The sequence below is a fragment of the Theropithecus gelada genome, chromosome 14 (genome assembly GCF_003255815.1).
Source record: "Theropithecus gelada isolate Dixy chromosome 14, Tgel_1.0, whole genome shotgun sequence".
Lineage (NCBI taxonomy): Eukaryota > Metazoa > Chordata > Mammalia > Primates > Cercopithecidae > Theropithecus > Theropithecus gelada.
The window spans coordinates 119,652,206-119,667,877 of record NC_037682.1 but is presented as its reverse complement, the minus strand read 5'-3'; the positions used below and the strand labels follow the sequence as shown (position 1 = coordinate 119,667,877).

The 15,672-nt window shown below is 44.3% G+C and overlaps 1 protein-coding gene across 4 annotated transcripts in view; it reads left to right on the top strand.

Moving 5' to 3' along the window:
• ETS1 (ETS proto-oncogene 1, transcription factor) overlaps positions 1-5,501 on the top strand; it is a 127,846-nt gene extending 122,345 nt beyond the window's left edge. For 2 of the 4 annotated variants that reach the window (XM_025357387.1, XM_025357390.1), the window contains 2 exons: positions 649-767; positions 1,701-5,501. In XM_025357387.1, the coding sequence (XP_025213172.1) occupies positions 649-767; positions 1,701-1,916 (335 nt within the window). In that variant the 3' untranslated portion in view covers positions 1,917-5,501. The remainder of the gene's footprint in view (positions 1-648; positions 768-1,700) is intronic. The other 2 variants (XM_025357388.1, XM_025357389.1) reach the window with 1 other exon arrangement.
• Positions 5,502-15,672: the final 10,171 nt, after the last annotated feature.

The window sequence follows — 15,672 nt, the reverse complement described above, 5'->3', positions numbered from 1 at the left end:
TTTTTTTTTTTTTTTTTTTTTTTTTTTTTTTTTTTTAGTTTGGGTGCTTTCCTGTAAGTGGACTGGAAGGGAGGGTGGTGGCAGTGGAGGGAAATATTATGACTGAGCAGATATTTAACATCTATTTCCTTGTGAGAGGGCCCGAGGATAGTGACCCTTCTTCCTCACAAATCAGGGGCCACAGGCTGCCTACCAGAGAGCAGTGCTTATGAGCCATAACTTCTGCTCAGAAGTGGCAAAGACGTTCATTCCTTCGTTAATATGTTTCTTACTTCTGAAGGCAAAAATAACGACTTAGCTTTTGAAGGTGTAAAAGGTGATGCTACCTTAGAATACCCCAGAGGATAGGCACAGTATTCTCTTTCTAGAATTTGCTTAGCAATAAAAATGAACCAATCCTTAAGTTAATCAAAATAAGGCACTTGACACATTTTCTTCCATGCTTTTGTTTTATAGGGAGGCCTTTGTCTTTTCTATCTGTTAGAGCTCATAACACTTCCTCTGACATGTGCACTATCTGTTGCCTTCGTTTTCTCCTGGCTGGATGGGCTGAGAGAAGAGGGATGTGGGAGTGCCGTGTGTGGGGGGATTAGCTGCGTAGAGTGCTGAGTATCTGGTGTAATGATTCACAATGGCTTGTGTTTCTAGGCAGTGGACCAATCCAGCTGTGGCAGTTTCTTCTGGAATTACTCACTGATAAATCCTGTCAGTCTTTTATCAGCTGGACAGGAGATGGCTGGGAATTCAAACTTTCTGACCCAGATGAGGTAAGGAAGGAGGGGCTTGTGAGTACTGTGCTGAGGAAGGATGAGAGAGAACCCCCTGGAAGGGGTGGTGTGGACCTGAATGACATTTTCCAGGACTGCGATTCCCAGCTCTGCCACTTGCCACTCCCGGAGCAAGCTAGGTAGCCTGACTGAGCCCCAGTTTCATTATTTGGAAAATAGAGAAAATATCTATGTTACCCATTTGTCTTACAGGATTAGCTGATAGGAGGCACTAATGTGCCTGGCAGTAGGTCGGTTATCACCCACAGAGCTGCCTCCTGCGACTTAGCCTCTTCCTAGCCCCGTGGCTCTGTGAGTGTGAAAGGGGCTAGACAGTTCAAGAGGCCTTGGGAGATTGGCTCATTAGTTTCTTATTTCATTACACACATGCTTATGGAGTAGTGGTTCTGTGCCATGCCCAATTCTGAGGATAAAAAACAGTGAAGAAGAGAGACAACATCTTTGTTCTGGCAGACATGAGAAAATATTTGTGCCCTGGTATGGAAAGAAGCACTTCCTGTTGATGAAAGACAGCTCAGCTCCTCCACTTCACACTTGCCTGTTAGATTTCATGCTTGCAAAGCAAGGAGATTTTACTAATAATATGGGGAAAGAGGAGAGCGTATAGTGTGGCTTTTCATTTATTTTTTAAAGTCAAATATTTAATCCTATTCCACAGAAGTTCAGGGTCACTCTGTTTTCATCAACTTAAAGAATCACTGTGACTCCCATCCCCGCCCAACCCATGAAAAATGGAATTCAGAAGCGACAGGCCGGAAAACTATTTTCTATATGTACGTGAATCTCAAATCATCTTACTGGAGCATCATGGGTCACCGTGAATGGGTATAGCATAGGCATACAAACATATATATTTGGTCTATCTTGTAGATTTTTGCCTACTCCTCCTTTATTTTTCTTTTTAAATTTCAGGTGGCCAGGAGATGGGGAAAGAGGAAAAACAAACCTAAGATGAATTATGAGAAACTGAGCCGTGGCCTACGCTACTATTACGACAAAAACATCATCCACAAGACAGCGGGGAAACGCTACGTGTACCGCTTTGTGTGTGACCTGCAGAGCCTGCTGGGGTACACCCCTGAGGAGCTGCACGCCATGCTGGACGTCAAGCCAGATGCCGATGAGTGATGGCACTGAAGGGGCTGGGGAAACCCTGCTGAGACCTTCCAAGGACAGCCGTGTTGGTTGGACTCTGAATTTTTAATTGTTATTCTATTTTTTATTTTCCAGAACTCATTTTTTACCTTCAGGGGTGGGAGCTAAGTCAGTTGCAGCTGTAATCAATTGTGTGCAGTTGGAAAAGGAAAGCCAGGACTTGTGGGGTGGGTGGGACCAGAAATTCTTGAGCAGATTTTCAGGAGAGGGAGAAGGGTCTTCTCAGAAGCTGGAAGGCTGTGGCTTAAGAGAGAAAGAAGACTAATGTGTCCAATCATTTAAAAAAAATCACCCATGAAAAAGTGTCTTGAGTTGTGGACCCATTAGCAAGAGACATTGTCACATCAGAACTCATGAAACTGATGTAAGGCAATTAATTTGCTTTTGTTTTTAGGTCTGGGAGGGCAAAAAAGAGGTGGGTGGGATGAAACACGTTTTGGGGGGGATGCACTAAAAGCTGAGAACTATTTACCTATCACTCTAGTTTTGAAACAAAGATGGACTTCAGTGGGGAGGGGCCAAAACCATTGTTGTGTTACAATTTATTTTATTAAATTTTGTGCCAGTATTTTTTTTTTCTTAAAAATCGTCTTAAGCTCTAAGGTGGTCTCAGTATTGCAATATCATGTAAGTTTGTTTTTATTTGCCGGCTGAGGATTCTGTCACAGTGAAAGAAAACTGTTTATATAGACCCCATTGGAAAAGCAAAACGCTCTCACTGAGATCAGGGATCCCAAATTCATGGGACTTATATAAGAAGGACAATTAATGCTGATTTGGGTACAGGGGAATTATGTGTGTGAATGTCATCTACAATTAAGAAAATATTAGTACATCCCTTTACTTACTTGTTATTAGTGGATTCTCGGGGTTTGGACTTAATGTTGAGCTAAGAAGCATTAAGTCTTTGAACTGAATGTATTTTGCATCCCTGGTTTTGGACCACAGTAAACGTAGGAGCACTGTTGAAGTCATGGAAAGGAGATCGAAGGAGGAAGATTGACTTGGTTCTTTCTTAGTCCTATATCTGTAGCATAGATGACTTGGAATAAAAGCTGTATGCATGGGCATTACCCCTCAGGTCTTAAGAAATAAGTCCTGAACGCATGTCGTTCCAAACTAACACTCTGTAATTTTTCTTTTATGTCTTATTTTCCAAGAATCATCCATTTTTTGCACCCCTCACCCCCAACTCTGTTATTCAGTAGAGAGAAATGTATGGCTTTCTGATTGGTGAGTGAAAGAGTAACTTGAGACATGACCTAAGTTGAAGAGTTTAGACTTGCTGAGGTTTAGAAGTGATGGAAATGAAGAGAGCATTTCAATAAAATGTGACTTGGCTGTCTTTGGAAGAGAAGTGCAAGGCTTTCCTTTGAATAATTTCAATTAGTCCGGTAGGATGTCAGGTGAGACTGTGTATGCAAAATGAATGGCACAGGTGATGCTAGGGCCTCATACTTGGGTCTGATGTCTTGGCACAGGGTAAGTAAAGGTTAATTCCAGAAGAGAGGAATGACTTGAAGGCAAAGGAAACAAAGGAAGGCGGTTCGGTGAGGAGAATAAGGTTGTCCATGAGATTTGAATAGATTTTTAGTTTCCCCAATGTTTAAATACAAACATAGTCAAGCAAGGTAGTCATCTTTCTGCTGGTTGTGAGGGGGAATCTGAAAATGGAGTTTTGGGGGAAAAGTCAACATCTAACTCGTGAGGAAAAGTGCCTAATACAATTAGAACCTCCCTCACTCTATAGTTGCCCCGTTGAAAGGACGAGGAGGAGGGGTGGCGTTTTTGGACTTCTGTGAGAGAAGGAAAGATGTATTTCAGGTAAGCTTCTCAGGGCTGGCCCTTTTTGGGATTTGGATGAGAAATTGGAAGTACTAACTACTTTCTAGTGTATCTTTAAGAAAATTGATTGTTGTTTACTCCCAGATCCTCTTGCAGACGCAGAATTATCAGGAACATAGCTCTGTGATTCATGAGTGTACCCATACTGATGAATTGGAGCATCCATGTGGAAAGCGAAGGCAGAATTATCCCAGCTGTGTTATTTTGATCTTTTGGATGCAGGTGCCTTAATGAAGCTCTCAAAATATTTTAGGAGCTGCTCAGGGAGTGTTGGGTGGAACTGTTTGGACTACATTGTTTTCTCTTAGATTATGTGATTTTTGTTGGGCACTGGCAAAAGGTGTGTGTGAATGTGTGCATGTGTGTGAATGGTGTGTGTGTGTGTGTGTGTGTGTGTGTGTGTGTGTTTGCAGACATGCAAAACTGCAGCTGAAATAATACCTGAGATTTCTAGGTAAGTCTTTCCACATTTCAATAATGGGTAAGAGTAGAACCAAGGCCGGGTATCAATTATTGCTTGCTGTTTGCAACCAGGCATAAAATCACTTTCTCAAAGCATCCACCGTTCCTGTTAAATTTATGTTGGAAGCTCTCCTTCTGTGAGTGTAACTCCTGCAGTTCCTCTAGCAGATAAGATATAAGAAAGTGCCTCCTAGTGCTCCTCCGCCCGCTTGTTTGCTAAAATTCCCTTTCTCTCTAGGTCCACCATTTTCAGGATTTGTAGATAGTGTATTAATTAAGACAGCTTTGTCGATCTGGCCAGATGTTTTTTCTCCTTTGTCCAAAGGCCAGAGACCATCCCAGGAAGAGTGGTGGGTGGTTTATACACTGGAAATGTTGCGTTTATGCTTTTTAAAAACACATGTTAACTTCAGAGGAAGGATGGGCAAATCTGGTCTAGCTGGGTGAAACCCTTATTTTCCCAGAGATGCCTTAACCTTTGTCGGTTTTGGCTTTAGGGTTCAGAGTCACTTTTGTTCCCTTCTTCATTCTGGGGAGGGACTTCCCTACATAGAGCCCTGATTTTGTGGCTGTGGGGATCGGAGGTAGCATTCAAAGATCAGATGTGCTTTTCCTCACTTTGGAGATGAACACTCTGGGTTTTAGAGCATTAACCTGCCTAACCTTCATGGTGAGAAATACACCTTCTCTCTTCTAGTCATGCTGTGCATGCCGCTTACTCTGTTGGGGTCTATATAAATTTGTTGAACTCTTACCTACATTCCAAAGAAGTTTCAAGGAACCATAAATATATGTATACATATACATATATAAAATATATATATTAAAATAAAATTATCAGGAATACTGCCTCAGTTATTGAACTTTTTTTTAAGAATACATTTTTTTTTAAGCTGAGAAGTATAGGGATGAAAAAGATGTTATATTGTGTTTGACTATTTTCCAACTTGTATTTTCATATAATTTATATTTTTTAAAAGCTGAAAATTTAGAAGCAAAATGAAAAAAAGGAAAAGCAGGTGCTTTTTAAAAATCAGAACTGAGGTAGCTTAGAGATGTAGCGATGTAAGTGTCGATGTTTTTTTTTTTTTTTAAATGCAAAAAAATTCTTATGGCGGAGTTTTTTGTTTGTTTATTTTAGTAGCTGATGCTGGCACATCATTTTGCTGGAGAGTTTTTTATATACTGTAGCCTGATTTCATATTGTATTTTAAACTGTGTGAAATTAAAAACAAAGAATTTCATTCATAATGCTGTGGCTTTGGCTTGATTCTTTCTTGTCTGGATCATGTATTAAAGCAGAACAAATCAACCAACCAGAGGCAAGCACAGAGGGATGCAGTTTAGTCTTTCTGATCTCACTAGCTCAGGACCATTGGTGATAAAGATTTCCTAATAAGGTGAGAACTATAATAGGAATATAGGGAAGTCATCAAACATCCCAAACATTGAATATATTTTGTCATCCTTTGTAGAATGTCCCTGGCCTTGTCAGACCTAATTTCTTCATGTCTGAAGGACAAAGAGCCATGTGAAGAAAATTTTTAATGACTCAACAGATAAACATTTGATTTCAGCTAGGTACCGTTCCTGATATGAATACAGAAAGTTGAACATCTTTAGTGGATCCTGTGGGAAAGGAGCAGTATTCTTGTGTCCACCATTGATAGTAATTTTGCTCTGTGGCAACTTGGGCCCTTCACATCCATCTCCTTGGCCCCAACTCTTTCACTGGGGCTGAAGATTGGGAATAATAATATCTGTCAGAACCCCTAGCTACCCATGCCATAAATAAAATCATATTTATAAGTGCTTTGGAGGGGACTGCTTAGGAACACATCGTGCATGGTGCTTTTTCCTTGTTGCTGAAACTGTAGAAGGTGGATGTTTTTAATTAACACCAACATTTGCAACATGAATCCCAGCTCACAGCTGGAAAGTGAATTTTTGCTGAATTGTTCACAAAGAGAGCTCTGTCTTTGGAAAATCTGTTTCTTCAGGCCTGGAGCTTGAGGTTTGCTGAGTACACGTTAAGCACGGACTGTGTGGTCTGGTGGTCAGGGAGCAGGACTGGCCGCGAAGAAGCCTCCAGCCCCTGAATCCTGGTCAAGCCACTAACATTTACTGGAGACTTTGGGAAAAATGGCTTCAGGTCCTTACATTTTGTTTTTAGTTTTCAACTGCAAACCTGGGCAAAGCCACAATTCCTGAGCCAACCTGAGGCCACATTTGAACTCTTCTGAATAAACAGCACACAGAGAATAGGTTTCTGCTTCAGTCAAGGATTCAACCAGAGAGCTTTCCTTCAGTGCCAAGTTGCTCTTATCCCTCCAAGTACCTGACTTAATGCTCACCAGGGTCAAAGATGCAAGATGTACTTGAATGAAATCAGCTTAGGCCTACCCTTCTCCCACTAGGAGCTAGAGTTCAGATGAGGAACCCTCAGGCAACCGGGCTTTGGTGATTTCTCTTAACAATACTGCTGAGACCATGGTTGAAGCTGCAGTGGTGGAGGTCTGGAGGGGAGACTATCTTTCAAAGCAACTGCACAATTTGGGAAGATCGGGCAGGGTGAGGATAGAAGGAGACACAAGGGAAAGTGGAGGTGATGATCACACTCTGTAGATTTGAACAGCTTTCAGGAGGTGATAGGATAAGAAAATGAACCAAGTCTACTCTGACTCGACTGCTATAACTTTGGAGCAAGCTACAGCACCCAAGACAAAAAGAAAAAAGAGTGGATCGGCAGAGGTGTATGAATGAAATGTAACTATTTTAACCTAAAAAGGGAAACGATTGTGATTTGTGCTTTGGGTACAATAAGGCAAACAATGTGAACCAGACGTCACACACAGGCTGCTTCCATGCCATAGAGATGTGCACTTCAGCCTTCACAGTGTAGGAAACCCAAGAGAAGAATGTACTGTGGTAGGGTAATGGGATGTCTTTGGATTCTAGCATATTCCTTCATAGCAACCACCATGGGCACTGAACTGAAGCTGCTTCCTTTAGGTGCATGTCAGTCTCCTATTTTATCTCTCATAGGCCAGGCCCACACATTGACATTCCTGCCTTGTCCCTGTAGAATTTAATTTTGTGACCCCTGTGTAGATATCTATCCACATTCCAGGTTTATTTGGCATGAAGCTCATTTTATTCTAGAGCCTACAGTGGAAGAGAGTACAAGAGGTCATCAGGTTCATCAGAGAACCATCTGACTTCTAAGCCCCGTTCTTTCCATGACGCCGTATTGCTGGCCTAGAACTCTGAAAAGTCCCTTTTGATGATGCTGGCTGATGGCTCACCAGCTCTGGGAGCCACAGGCCTGGTTACTAAGGGGTACATTTCATACATCAAATACGGGACAAGGACAAAGTCTTCTTTCAGTAAGTAAGCCTTTAAACTTCCATACTGCTTTTTGACCTCTGCTTTTCCCCAGGGGCTGCTCTGGAAGGTGGTTTGCGACGCAGTTCTAGTTGTACAGAATCCCCTCTCTGGCTTGTATACAGGGATCCTTGACCCTCCTCGTGGCTGGATTAAGGACTTGGCCCTTGCATTTATGGGCATATTGGCTCGGCATGCGGCTGGCATCTCCTTACTCTGTGAGATCCCTCCATGCCAAGAGAATCCTCACCTAACTAACAGAAGAGAAAAGCATTCCTCCTGGCACTTTTTGCAGTGAGGCAGAGATTTAAGGAGTCTGATAAAGGCAGTTGTTGATCAATTGGTGAAAATGCCACAAGGTTTGAAGTTGAGGAAAAAAAACTTTGATGAGAATTTAGAACCCCAAATGAGGGGTAAAGTGGCTCTGGCCTCTTTGTCCCTTGGTCAGTGCCATTTCCTGGTTTATTCAATGTTCCAATCCCTCTCCCTGTTTCTACTTTCCTGGCAAATGCTTCTGCCCTGGGAAAGCCAGTTGCATCAGATTGCCTGGTGTAGCTCAGCGTCCTGACATCCAAAGTAATGATAGCGATGATCATCTGCCCACAGCAACCTAGGAAATCAACAAGGGCCAGCCAGGCTTGTGACAGGCTGCACAATCCCCAAAGCCCGTTTGAGTTTACAGTCCTATCTCTAATCTCTCTTCCCTGCCACTCAGGCTCTCGTGCTCTCTGGACCACAGCATTTCTACAGAGCTTTGATATCAGGTCAGCCCTGGTCATTCCATGTGATACAACTTAACAGCACAAGGATGTTTTCAGCAGGCTCTTGTGGGAATTAGTGAGGGTCAAGAGAGAGTCACGACCTTCTCTCTCCACTCCACATGGTCAGCCTGAGCCGCTGGCCCTGGACAGTAACAGGCCCTTTTTAACCTTTTTATAGGCAAACCTACAATTTCAGCTGTGACTCTTCTTATATCTTGTCAAAGGCTGTCCCCCAGATGTACCTAGAAATAGCACATGTCCAGGTATACTCAAAGAAGTGGCAACTGTCTTCGCAAGCCTGAAAAGCTAATGATGAATGCTGGGTTTGGTCTGGGATTGCCTCTGTGGAACAAGGATATTCCTAACTTTAGAAGAAGAGATGGGACCGGGAGCTTCCAGATGGTTTTGGAACTGTGTTGTGTTCATCAGAAATAGTCATTATTCTTACAGATCTCAGGGGAAGGCAAGTTCAAAACTTCAAGTGTGACTGAACTGGGGGAATCCCTCTGCCAATCTGCTTCTCAGGTAGACCAACTTTGTTCCATTTGTTCTGCCTTCCATGGGAATAAGGAAGTTTGCAAATACAGTGCAGCCAGTGCACCTGTAATATGAGATGCTTATCCATATTTGAGACAAGGTAAGAATGACGGTGAAGACAATGACCAGTATGACCAGTGTTTAGGGGTAACCGATATTTCATTCAAATATCTGTTTTCTCTATGGCCAAGTTTTCATCATGATAGCACAGAGCTGTGCACATGAGCCCAAGGGGATATGTTTTCTTCACCGGCTCATCATGGAACACCGGCAGGCTGGGGTGGGTGTATGAACTCAGCAGGGTATGGATGGAAGGCTGTACTAACTCTGAGCACAGATTTCCCATTAAGAGCAGGAAGGGCCCGGGTGTGCCATGCGCATGATGGTGGCATGTGTTAGCTGCTCTAGGAACCCGTGCACGTGGCCTCTGAAATCTCAGATCAGAGCCCTGATCACAAATTCCAAAGAGCCTTCTTTCTGCAACTACAAGTGACAGTCCAAAACCTGAAGCCCAGTCCAGAAAGAAAATTAAAATAAGAGTGACCACACATTCTGGTGTACCTGGAATCGTCTCAGAGTCCCTCCCTTGTCCTGGCATAATTACTCAGCAGTTCCTATTGGTCCCATGATACTTTACATGGTCTCCTAATTAAACCCAATAATGGCCTAGAGGATGATGAGATGAGGAGCAAATGCCAGAATTCTAAAATTCCACATTTTAGAGTCAAAAGAGACCTTAAAGATCATCTGGTGCAACCTCTTCAATTAGGCATTCATGAATTCAAGGTTTAGAAAGGCGAGAGGACTTTCCCAGTGTCACCTCGTTAATGATGGCACTGGTACTGGAACGCAGACCTCACTCTTCCCTCAGCGCTGTCTCTAGTCCCATGCTGTGCTAAACTTAATCCAATTTCTAGGCAATGCATCCTGGTTTAAAGCTGATTCTAGCTGATTCAGTATCGATCACGATAATTATTTCTATTAGTTCTGATGGACATAAGAATCTGCTGAATAATGGTGCTTAGGCTGGGAACAGGGGACTAAGAAAGTTGGATCATTGGGTGGTGGGAGGCCTTATCTTTCTCAGTTTGCAGAAACTGAAAATGCAGAGTCACTGACATCTCAGTTTACGGAACTATAGGATGTTATATCTAGAAGGTGCCCTACATAGTGAAGCCACCAAGCAAATTTATTCAGATAACAAACATCCATTGAGCATATGCTGTGTGGTTGGCATTGGGTTCAGTAGCAGGGAAACCATAAGGAAGAAGGTAAACACTTTTTCCTTCACTCCGATTCTAGTAAATTACAATTTATAGACAAATAAAAGGGTAATACCATCCAGTGAAGTAACATTATGATTTGACACATAGGAGGAACCTAACCTGAAGGAATGTGTGGCCTGCAGGTGAGTAGCAGGTAGTTAAGTGGAGAGGGAAAGAGGTTCCGGTGGTGGGGAATGCATGTCCAAGGGCTGAGAGGTGAGAAAGTGTGTACACTGATGGAGAAACTGGAAGTAGTTTTATGGATCCAGAGCACAGTGTGCAAAGGAGTGTGGGTGGGAGGAGAGGACAGCAAGAACGGGTGGAGATGATCCAGGGGCCTGTGGGCTGTATGAAGAGTGACGTGGAGTCCTGAGGCTCTTCCAGCAGGCTAAGTCACATGATCCGACCTGTACTTAGGAAAATCATTCTGACTGTGGAGTAGAACGTGAATCAGAGCCAGACAAGGGTGGAAACAGGGAGACCAGTTGGAAAACTTTCATGCTCAGAAGAGATGCGTACAAGAGAAGCAGCAATGGCACATCAGAGAGGTGTGGAGAACACAGAATCACCAGCCCTGGGTGACTGGTCGGTGTGGATGGGTGGCAGGCACTGTGCAAGGGCGTAGACCTTGGGTGGCATGCAAAGGCAATGATCAAAGTCCCCGTCCTTGGTCTCAGTATCATCAGAGTGTGGATTTCAGATCCAGAGAGAGCCTTAGAGGTGTAGTCCAGTGTCCTTATTGTATAGATATAGGGTTTCAGGTTAAGGGAGTTTCAATGATTTCCGTGAGATCACATTACTAACCGGTGACAGAGGCAGAATTAGAATTTAGGTGTAGTAATTCTAAATCCTATGCATTTAATGAGGGTTGGCAGCTTGTTCTTCCAAACACAAGAAAGAAATACCCTCTTCCTTTCAGCCCTTCTTCCCTCCTTCTGTCTCTCTCTCTTTTCATTCCTTCCTTTGTTCATTTGTTCATTCCTTTCTTCCTTCTCCTCGTTCCTCTGGGGACAAGAGCTCTTGGGTTAGAGGAATGTGACAGACCTCCCTGCATGACAGCCATAGGCCCTCTCTTCTTATCAGGATCTGTCTCTCCCAGGAGCCCTGGCCATCTGCCTCCACTGCGGCTGTAATTGGAAAGAAAGAAGGTGTTTATTTCTCTATTTTTCTGCTCCAGCTACTGATCCTCAGTTTCCCCCAGAGCTGTGTGAGCCCCCTTTGCCAAGCAACCTCTTCACATTATTTCTGGAATCCTGTTTCGGACACGGGACAGAGCAGGTGTCTGTCTGACTCATACTGTCACACCTTCCAGCCCCAGTTCAGCATTTCCTGCCACTTCTGTACCTCGGTCTCACACTCCTTCTCCTGGGCTGATGGCCTCCTGCTTTTTAAAGAAATCTTTTGTATTATTCTAGTCCTTGGTGATTCTTCTCTCTCTCATTCATTCCCTTCACTCTCCATCTTGAGTTTCCTCTCTTTGTCTCTCACATCTGGTATTCCTAGAGAGGAAATTTGATAAGCTGAAGAGAAAAGGCAGTCACCTTTAAGACTGTAAACCAGGTTTTAAATCCTGGCCCTGCCATTGTTGAGCACTGTGATCTTGGGTAAGTTACTTGACTTCTCTGTGCCTGGCGTTTTTCATCTGTGAAATGGGGATAACAGTACCAGCCTCGCAGGACTGACACGGTGATTGCCAATTCATCTGTGTTGGGGCTTGACATTTCGTAAGTGCTATGTAAATGGACACTATTAGTAAATCTGAAACTACAGTTCAAGAAAGTCTTTTTCCCCCTTTTTTGAGAACGATTTTTTCACTGGACTCCTGGAACAAGAAAAAGACCTCAGCCTTCAGGGCGAGGACTCTGGAGGGCCTGTCTGAAGAGAGAGGAGTGTCTGTTCCCCGCCCTCAGCCCTGGACGGGCTCTGGTGCCAAGGCCTCCCTGCCTGCTGCGGCCCTGCTTGCTGTTGCAGCTGCAGGTGGGCAGAGCGGCTGGCTCCGGGCGTGGAAAGGCGAACGCTGTTCCGGCCAGCTCCAGGACTCAGCATTTTCCACTACTCCTCGCTCTGTTTGTTTTGCTCTTTGGGCTGCCCCCGCTGAGCGGGGACTTCTGAATGATGTCCAACAGCAACGCCGGGTCTGCCCGAAGTCCTCGCCCACTCTGGAGCTCCCAGCGCCTCGCGTCTCCGCCCGTTGGCAGGCGGAGGACAGGGGGCCCGGCCGGCCCATGCAGCGAGCTCTCTCACAAAGTACCATTGTATGGGGCCGGTCTGTGGGAGACAAATGAAAGGGATTTCAAAATCAACAGCAAGTTATTTTTATCCGTGAAAGGGCTGAAATGCCTTTCTTTTCCATCTTGGAAAACAAATCTTAAGGGACCATTGTGCCGCAGAGTTTTACTCTGGTATTTGAGCATTTAGGAGAGAGGCTTCTGGAAGACCTGGACTCAGAAGGAAAGAAATCCAGAAAACTGGGCTGCTGCAGCCGACGCACCCCCTCCCCTAGCCAGGAGTCCCCCGGGGATGGCCCAGAACGCAGCCCTGGTGTGGCCCCATGCTTTCGTGCCTTTCTCTTGCCCTCCAGAGTGGGCACCTCCTTCCATCCACCCCACCCACCAGCTCCCCCATTCACTGACCCACTTTTCTCATCCAAAATCTTAGCCTTCTGCATCTGAGTGGGGTCCAATTCAGGAATATGTGACTCCTTCCTGCAAGGCAGGGGTCTCCCAGGCTGGGAGTGCCGGCTCCAGGAACTGCACAGAATAGAACATGAGATGAGAGAAGAAACCATTAGAGCTTCCATTCATAGGTACTTTCCATCTAAAAATGGGAACTACGTTTCTATGTACTAATACTGAATGTATATATAGATCCCGGTACCCTCAGACTCCCACCAATCATTTGCATCCATGCGAAGCTCTGTGAGGAAAGTGAAGTTCTGCAAGGTGGGTGGGGGAGGTCCTACTGGAGCCCTGATTTCTCTTTTCGCATATAATTATGTGTGTGTGTGTATATATATGTTTGTTACATAGGTAAACAGGTGCCGTGGTGGTTTGCTGCACCCATCAGCCCATCATCTACATTAGATATTTCTCCTAATGCTCTCCCTCCCCTGACCCCCCACCACCTGGCAGGCCCTGGTGTGTAATGTTCCCCTCCCTGTGTCCATGTGTTCTCATTGTTCAACTCCCGCTTCTGAGTGAGAACATGTGGTGTTTGGTTTTCTGTTCTTGTGATAGTTTGCTGAGAATGATGGTGTCCAGCTTCATCCATGTCCCTGCAAAGGACATGAACTCATCCCTTTTCATGGGTGCATAGTATTCCATGGTCTTGCATAAACACAGCGAGTCAATTTACAAACCATATTATCTCATTTTAACCAAATCACATTTACAAAATGGAAAAATGTCTTAAAATAGCTTCTGTAAGGAAACTGGAGATTGTTGACAATAGGAGCAATTCAGGCCCAAGAAGGTAAGAAAAATGCCATATCATTTCTTCGACTCCTGGAACAAATTATTTGCCAGCCGTGTATTAAAGCTAAAAAAAAGTAATTTAATTAGGTTTCACAAGATCTGGCCAAAAAATTTTCCAAATCTTGAAGACTACATTAAACATGGATATATATTTATTGTCATTAATCACAATTAGTGCTCTGGGGTATTATATTACCAGGCAATGCTAACAGATATTAGCTAGGGCATGGAGTTTATAAATAAATAAATATGCCTGTATTGAAGGTGGTTCTTAAAAATATTTACGATGGGAGTATAGGGTCAGAAAAGTTTTGAAATGACTGCTGTAAAGGAATATCTGCTGAGGGCCAGCAAGATTTTTGCTGGTGGTGGTGGGAAAACCCCAACGTTTGCAACCGGTAAAAATCAGAGTTTAAATTCTGACTCTACCATTCAAGTCGAATTTACACACTCAGTTTACTATGTGACTTTGGGAATATATGTAACTTCTCTGAGTCTCAGTTTCCTCAAAATCACAATAGTGACACTTACCCCACTGATCTATTGTGAGGATCAGTGAAATACTTTCTATTGAGGGTCTAGGGTAGAACTTGACATGTAGTAAGCAATGCTCAAGAAGTGTTTGACTTATCCAGTCTAACCTTGCTTCTGCCGGGAAGCTAGGGAAGAGCCGCGGGCTCAAGATGAAGCCCATTCTCGGCAAAAGTCTGCTGGTGGGCCTGGGGAGCTTCCCTCATGGCCGAGAAGGTCAGCTTGTATTTTCTAACACATCACTAACAGCCTGTTCTTGGCTCTAAGAGGAGAGGACTATGTGTATGTGTTTAAAACCACTTTGGGTAGGCCTTCCTGGTGGCTTCCTAACCAGTATGAAACAAACGGTTATATGCTGGTTTCAGTCCAGTTCCCAGCAATCTTTTTTCAAAAAACGTTTGTGTCAGAAGGTATCACACAACAGGGCCACAGTTGGCAGGAATTAGCCCCCCATTATGCAACTGAGCCAAAGGTCTCAGAAGTAAATGAGCCTTGGAAACTTAGAACCCCCCACTGAGCCTGGAGCCTGGTCTCTGCCAGAACATTTGGACAGCCAAGCTATGCTATAAAAGAGGAAAAAGTCAGTGTGTATGTATTGGAGGGATGGTGTTCAGTTCTTCTAGTTCCTTTCCCAGGCTCCCATTTTGCACACAAGGATACAAGAAGGATGCTGAAGACATCCAAGCGTGAGAACCTCCATCTTCCCCACTACCAGCTCTGATCCATGTTGCTGCTCAGACTGGGATTCATATTCTCTGGAAAAAGCCTCATGCAGGCTCTGAGAGAGCACCAACCAGCTTGTACATATGGAGGTCCTTACCTCTCAGACTCTCCATTCTCAGCAGTGCTTCAGGCTCCAGCCTTAATCCTAGATCCACTACCCCCTGCAGTTGGTCCTGGGAGAGATTTTTGGGAGTCAGAGGCTCCATTCCAAGCTGAAAGAACTTGATCAGTGAGTGTTTCCTTCACAGTTGTCAACTGGGAGATGAAGGAAAACAAATGAAGCTGTTAAAGCCCAGAGCTCAGAGTACGTTTTCGAAATGGAAAGAGACTCTCTTTACAAAGAAATAGCAAAAGAGGAGTGATCTGGTCTGACTGCAGGGTCTTACCTGAACACAGTTCACAGGGAAACTGCTGTGGCCCGTTGCTCTCTGGGCAGCCTCCTGGGTGTGCTCTCCCGCAGCCCATTCCAAACAGGTGACCAACCTGTGAGTCAGGCTTGCCTGGGCTGGAGGCAGCTGATACAGGGAATTCACCGTTTCCATTCCTGTAACCTGACAGCGTTGAACTTTGGTCTCTGAGGTTTTACTCCAAGAGGGGACAAAACAACCCTTGTTTTTATAACTTGCCTACAGGTTATAAGGAAGGAACACTTTTCTTCCCTCTCTCACCATGCTTGATCTAGTTTTGTTTTGTTTTGTTTTTTTGGATTTTCTCTGAGCCACCCACCTCTTTCCTTGTCTCAGGTCAG